Raw genomic sequence first — 7,861 nt, 5'->3', positions numbered from 1 at the left:
TAGTAATGCTATTCACCGTTAGATGGTGAGAGTAGTTCAATATTTTACAATACGAATGCAGAAGGGCCCTGTCATCTAGAAAATATTCCGAACTCGCAGCACTGCCTTCATGTTGTGGTGAAAGGGTTACTGAGTACAGGCCTGGAAATATATATATATAGAGAGAAAGAGAAAGAGAGAGAGTCTGATATGTCAGTTGCATTTAAACAATAAATAAAATTATGAGCGGCAATACTAAGCGGACTATTTACGTAGGTATGTATATAGGTTTTAATCAATAATTAAAAACTTTAATGGATAACTTCTCTTAAGAAAGCATTATGTTAAATTTTAAGTATAAACAGGTTAGAATTATTCTTTCTTTTTATTTAGGTAAAAATGCTCTTAGAATGAATAACAGATTATAAATTGTTGTACAACTATTTAATATTAACGATTTAATTTCGTATTTTATTGCTTAGGTGGTTTAGCTGAAGAGGTCGATGAGAAGGTACTACATGCAGCATTTATACCTTTTGGAGAAATTGTTGATGTCCAAATCCCATTGGACTATGAATCTGAAAAGCATAGAGGATTTGCATTTATTGAATTTGAAATGGCAGAAGATGCAGCAGCTGCTATAGACAATATGGTATATTTCTTAAATAACATACTTAATATCATTATGAATTTACTAACAGTAATTTTCAGATATTAAAGAACTTTATCAAAGAGCTTCTGATGTCAGGATTTTTAGACTATTGCAATAATTAACTTAATTTTATGAGGTTATTGAGTTATAAATGATGTTATAAGTAAATGTATATGTGTGTTATATGTGTGTGTGTGTGCATACGTGCGTGCGCACGTGTGTGTATGTGTATAGTCTAATTAAAATAGATGGTCAAACTTTAGAGATATTTTATTTATTTTAAGGATTTTCTAGATACCAACATGTTGCAATTTCATAGTTAACACTGCTTTTTTATTTGTTGCTAAAAATTGAAGAATGTTTTTACATAGTGCAAGTACAAATATAGATTAAAGAGATTTTATGTTACATAAAACATAAATTTTTTAATTTATGTAATTTTTTGTCAAATATCAATATATTGGAAGGTCATGTTGTCAAAAACAAAAAAATTTGTAAATTAAATTTTGTTCCTGACATAACATAGAGTCTCTTTCAATACATTGACATTTGTATTTTTACTCTGTAAAAACATTTAATTCTATGTAACTAAATAGAAAAACAATGCAAACTATGAAATTATATCATGTTGGTATTCAGCATTTCCTTAAGAGAGAAAAGAGTCTTATACACATGGGATTGGAAAATTGGACTTTTGCTTTTGAAGTTTAATCACTCTTTATTTATATTAGAGTGTTGTAAGAATAAGAAGAATAAGGATATATAAAAGAATAACAATGCATAGGAGTACTTCATTACATAAATTGCTGAAAATGACTTTTTTCTACAGACATTAAATAAATAAATTAAATTCTACAGACATAACATAAAATGAATAAAATACACTCTTAAAGTTTGGCTATTTGTTTGATTTCTATCTTATATGTGTATATGTCTGAGTGTTCCAGATTCTCTTCTGCAAATTGTGTGGGAACGTAAAACGGACTAAGATAAACATAAAAGTCTCATACTATTTTGCAATATTCGTAATAAATCTTGAGATATTAATTAAAGATCAAAGAATAAACACGCACGATATGGTAGATTAGCTGTAGTGGAGCCGTCTGTTTATATACTGATATATTAGATCAAACTAAATAAAAAATTCTCTACTATTTTTAAAATGACTATATATATATATATATATATATATATATATATATATATATATATATATATATATATATATATATATATATATATATATATATATATATATATATATATATATATATATATATATATATATATATATATATATATATATATATATATATATATATATATATATATATATATATATATATATATATATATATATATATATATATATATATATATATATATATATATATATATATATATATATATATATATATATATATATATATATATATATATATATATATATATATATATATATATATATATATATATATATATATATATATATATATATATATATATATATATATATATATATATTAATTAAAGAAGTTTGGTGTATAATTGTGCGTAATAATGTATCAGTTTATTTTAATTAATAACTAAACATCTATGTGGTTATTTAGAAAATAGTAGAGGATTTTTGTCCAGTTTGACCTAATGTATAAGTATACAGTGGCAGACGGCATCACTATAGTTTATCTACCATATTGCATATAATTATTCACCAATCTCCTTTAATTAATATCTCGAGATTTGTTGCAAATATCGCAAAGCAGTATGGGACTTTTATATTCACCTCAATCCGTTCCATGTTTTCACAAAAATTACGAAAGAGAATCTGAGACATTATAAATACACACACACATATACACGGTTAGGAAATAACGCGTTAAAGTAATTCGTTACCGCGCGCGCGTTACATGTTACTTTCTTCCTAGTAACGACTTGATAACTGCGTTATTTCTTTTTGTAGTAATTGTGACGCAGTTACAACAAAAGTTAAATAATGATAACGAATTATCGTTACTCGAAATATCGTTGCATAACAAAGAAATACACACACACACATAAGAGTGATTCAAAAATACTTATATAAAACTTTGGAGATGAGTTCTCCACATCTAAACAAGAAAGAAATGTCATACCTATACGTCCAGAAATGCCTTATAAGTTATAATCGAAAGATTACATTTTTCCTGCATTGTTCGAAATGTACTTATTGATATCTATCATAACAAATGGATGGAGGAGGATCAATCCCATAGCTTGCACATTTACCTAAAAGCCTAAAAAGTTAAATTTTATCTATAAGGACACTTAAAAGCTCTAGTTTATGCAAATAAAGAAAAGTTTTACTAACATATTATAGGTATTTGTGAAACCATTAGCAACCATTCTGGGGTCTTTAAAATGGTACAATAATCCATACTCTATTATGTGTTTATGCGTGCATTGACGGAGGATATTTTGAACATTTGGTATGAATTGTGAGTAGATAAACAATTGAACTGAAGATTTATTACATGTATTAGTCATATTATTGTAAATGTATTCTGTTAGATTGAAACAAAATATGACATCTGTATTTTTATCGTTGAATGTAATTTTTCGATTATAATTTATAAACCAAAACATTAAGCATTTCTAGATATATATGTATATATGACATTTTTTTCTAGATATGGAGAATTCACCCCCAAAGTTTGTATAAATATTTCTGTATCATCCTGTATGTGCGCGCGTGTGCGTGTATGTTCATTAATTGATTTTACCAAAAGTAGACTACTTAAAGTTTATTTGATAAACATTTGTAATGTCTGGTCAACTTTTGAATTTGATTAGCATAAAGTGATAAATCAATGCAATAACTTGTATATTTTTAATTTGTACTTGTATATTTGTAATTTATTAGAATGAATCTATATTGGTTAATAGAATGACTCAGAATTGTTTGGTCGAACAATAAGGGTGAATATTGCTAAGCCACAAAAGATAAAGGAAGGTTCATCGAAACCAGTATGGGCAGATGATGCTTGGCTACAAGAACATGCAGGTGAAACATTGAAAAACGATGATAATACGAAGGCGAATGATGTTACACAAGCGCAGAAAAAAACAAAGCAGAATCCACAAGTTTATTTTGACGTGAGTATAGGAAAGCAAGAAATAGGTAGAATTATCATGATGTTACGAGCAGACATTGTACCAAAGACTGCAGAGAACTTTCGAGCTCTATGTACGCATGAGAAAGGATATGGATACCAGGGTAGTACCTTTCACAGAATTATTCCAGATTTTGTATCCTTTAATATTATTATAAATCGATAGATTAAGGAATGTTGAAATGAGACAGATAGGATATGCACTTTAATCATCTAAAAACTTTTACAAAAATCTATACAAACGATAAAAAATAACGTCTGTGCTAAAGGGAAGATAAAAATCTTAACAGAATCGTGCAGCATCCTCTTAAGGTAAGGGGATTTCATAAGGATCGTAAAGGGGATTCAGTAGCGCATCAAGGAGATTATTCATAAGTTTACTATTTATAAAGTAAAATTATGTTTCTATACATTTATTTCATTATCTAAATAATAAATGTTAATTTTTGATAAAGTTGAATATGGATACACGAATGGATACACGAATGGATATACGATATTACAAATATGAAAAATAGTATTACTAATACTAAAAAATAGTATTAGTAATACTTAAAAAATTTTTTTTTCTTAATATTTCATTTGTGCATTGATTAATCTAATATACAGAGTGTCTCAGATCACCATTCTCAAGCTTCGTGAGAGCGTAAAATGGATTGAGATAGACATAAAAGTCCCATATCGATATTCATAATAAATCTCGAGATATTAAAGAATTAATTAAAAAAGATTGATGAATGATCACGCGCGATATAGTAAATGAGCTATAGTGGCGCAGTCTACCGTTGTATACTTATACATTAAGTCAGACTGAACAAAAAAGTTCTCTGCTATTTTGGTATGGGACTTATATGTTCACCTCAATCCGTTCACTTCAATTGTATGCTCTCATGAAGTTTGAGAATGGTGATCTGAGACATCCTGAGATTATCTGCAGATGCAGATAATAGAAAGAAATATACAACCCAAAATATTAAGACGTCTTAAAAAATCGTCTTTAAAAAGACGTCTTAAAAAGATATCAGAAAGATGTCTTTATAACGTTTTAAAGATATCCTGTTAAAGACTACTTTATAAGTATTCCATCCACTCAGAATTAAGATTGAGGATCAATAACTGTTAGCAAATGATAATAGTATTCGATAATTATCGTTTCTCGAACTTACTGTAACATTTGAAATATATGATATCAAATACTTTATTATCATTTGCTGTTATCGATTCTTAATCCTAATTTTGAACAAAGAAAGCAGATGGATGAACAAATCTACAATATAATCATAATTCTAATATATATATATATATATATATATATATATATATATATATATATATATATGTGTGTGTGTGTGTGTGTAGAAGCAAGAAGATTTTTACTCAGCACAACTCAAATAAGAATTTGACGAAACTACAAAAATTTATGATTTAATGAGTTCTTTCAAATTTTGCACGATGTTCAGAAAACTAAGATATTGTTATAATAGTTGTCAAAGCAACATGTGCGTAAACGTATTTGATATAATCGGTAATATAGACATGCTTCAAAAACGTCTTATAACAAGATATTTTTAAGATATCTTTATGATATCAGAAACAAGACGTTTTAAGGGGGTATTCTAGTGTGACCTGTTTTCAAGGCAATTTTTGGGAATTAATTTAAAGCAAATGGTTAAACTTATAGAATTAATGTTTTGTACTGACATTTCTTCATCTTTAAAGAAATATCTCAAATTTTGTCAAAGCTTTTTATTAAAAATTAAAGAAAATATAAGTGGACGAAACAGGTCACACCATAAAATCGTCTTCCATCGGGCGAATTAATTGCCACCGTTCTCATCATCTAAAATAAACGAATTTGCTTTTATTTTATTCTTTACGAATGTGGTTATCCGAACTAGAATGAAATAATTTGAAGAAAAATTGACAAAATGGCGGCGCTTGAAAAATAGTAGTCTGATTTTTACTAAAAAATTCTAACTTTTTGCGGTCCGGAAAAATAGTAATTTTAAAGATACCAAAAAGATTCTAGTTCAGGCGATAATCTAATATGTGCACTATATGTGTGTAAAATTGCAAGATTGGCTCAGTAGTTTCCGAGAAAAATACTCGCCCGATTTGAAAAATGGCGTTTCGAGAAAAACGCGTTTAAAGATTCTGATGCACTTATGATGAGGTGGATAATGAGTAATTTCAGTAACTTACTCTTAATCAGCTATACTAGGGCTATACAAGAGACCTTCCTCAACTTCAAAGAATCCATGTTTGTCAGTCTTCTCTTGTCTCTTAGCAATTCTTGCCTCTTTCGACTCATACGATGCCCGCTACTCCGAACGTGTAACGTGCTCGTTGTCTCTGTTATTCGCAAGGAATTTTGCATTTTGGTTGATTTTTAGTCTCATTACGTCAATTATTTTTACGATTGTATTAAATCCTTCATTAAACAGATAAACAGCCAAAAAAGTAGTAACTTCCACCGTCTTTTTTCCACAATACAGATGTTTTGGTGCAATTGTCCAAATTAATGAATTTAAACTTTTGTTATTAATCATGAGTAAATGATCCGAGGCATCGCTATAATAAATCATCGGTAGTTAAATCTTCGTAAATAGGTTGGATGACTAGGTTGATTTAATATTTCCTTATTCATATCGGTCGGCGCGCCATATGGTGGCTGCGTTTTTTAAACATTTATAGCTCGATTAATTTAACGAATTTTATTTTAATATTTTAAGAACAAATTTTGAAGACTTCAAACTATAAAAATATGCAAAAAAATCGATTTTTTAGACCTGTTACACTAGAATACTCCCTTAAAAACGTCTTTTAGACATGCATGTTTGGGGAATGTTAAAATATGTGTATATGCCGAGTGTTACTATAAATTATGAGTTTTCTACTGCTGTATATTTTAAATAGAATAGTCAATAATTCTGAAATTTCTTTATTATCTATATTATGCACAGTTTTACAAACGTCGATTAACCTTAATCTGAATTTAAATCGTTTTCAGATAAAAACTTAAACTCAGATTAAGGTTTAATCAACATTTAAAGACATTAGTGAAATCAGGTCTTAGTCGGTCTTTATTATCAATATCAGTCATTAATATCATAATAGTTTTTTATTAAAATCCTAATTTTAGTTTATATGAAATTAAAAAAATTATAAGTTAAAAATAGCACGCCAACCCCAAGGAATACATATAAAAAATATCAACATTAGTTTTAAATATTTTAACTTTTGAATGGTCAATCTTTTTCTAATTGCACAAACAGATAATATTTCAAATTATATGTACTGCAAGTTTCAATGAATTTTTAATAGACACATTTTACAATTCTTTAAAATCTTTATTTTAAAATAAATTTCTGCATAAACGTATTTCTTAAATAATTTTATTTACTTTTATATTTAATTTTAAGATCAATAGAGAAAATTTTAAGATTAATAGAGAAAGAGAGAGAGAGGGAGGGAATAGAATCCTTAACATATGATAACATGATAGATGTGCCAAGGAGGTGATTTTACAAATCACAATGGTACAGGTGGTAAATCAATCTACGGCAACAAATTCGACGATGAAAATTTTGAACTAAAGCATACAGGTCCAGGTACTCTGTCAATGGCCAATTCTGGACCAAATACAAATGGATCGCAATTTTTTCTATGTACAGCCCGAACAGATTGGCTAGATGGAAAACATGTTGTCTTTGGACACGTTCTTAGTGGATTAGATGTAGTTAAAAAGATTGAAAAGTGTGGTACAAAAGCAGGTACACCAATGCAGAAAGTTGTCATAACTGCTTGCGGAGAATTAATATAGTTATTGATATGTATATAAAATATTTTGTAATAAATCATGACTTTTATATATATATATATATATATATATATATATATATATATATATATATATATATATATATATATATTCTAATAATAATTCATTTTCTCTTTTCTTTATAATACAGTAGTAAGATTGCTACTGTATTACACAGTAATATTATTAAAATGATATTTGCAAATGGCATATTAATGAAAGAAATACAAGTCTTTTACAAAATTTATATTTAATTTTCTA

At 27.5% G+C, this 7,861-nt stretch overlaps 1 protein-coding gene across 1 annotated transcript; it reads left to right on the top strand.

Moving 5' to 3' along the window:
• The first annotated feature begins 52 nt into the window (after positions 1-52).
• On the top strand, positions 53-7,649 carry LOC116847516 (peptidyl-prolyl cis-trans isomerase E). The gene is made up of 4 exons (XM_032822604.1): positions 53-255; positions 462-631; positions 3,554-3,916; positions 7,286-7,649. Exons 1-4 carry the CDS (start codon positions 222-224, stop codon positions 7,601-7,603), a joined length of 885 nt encoding a protein of 294 aa, XP_032678495.1. The 5' UTR covers positions 53-221; the 3' UTR covers positions 7,604-7,649.
• Positions 7,650-7,861: the final 212 nt, after the last annotated feature.

The sequence above is a fragment of the Odontomachus brunneus genome, unplaced genomic scaffold (genome assembly GCF_010583005.1).
Source record: "Odontomachus brunneus isolate Ranch 3 - 2012 unplaced genomic scaffold, Obru_v1 Obru_scaffold_079, whole genome shotgun sequence".
NCBI classification, from domain to species: Eukaryota; Metazoa; Arthropoda; class Insecta; order Hymenoptera; family Formicidae; genus Odontomachus; species Odontomachus brunneus.
Note: the sequence above shows the minus strand (reverse complement) of the source record. Positions and strands in the feature narration are given on the sequence as shown.

Excerpts from the sequence above, each read along its gene's own strand:
- LOC116847516 (XM_032822604.1), top strand. The coding sequence starts at position 222 with ATGAGCGGCAATACTAAGCGGACTATTTACGTAG. Across the intron at positions 256-461 it reads TAAGCGGACTATTTACGTAG|GTGGTTTAGCTGAAGAGGTC; the intron begins GTATGTATATAG and ends TTTATTGCTTAG. Across the intron at positions 3,917-7,285 it reads ACAGAATTATTCCAGATTTT|ATGTGCCAAGGAGGTGATTT; the intron begins GTATCCTTTAAT and ends ATAACATGATAG.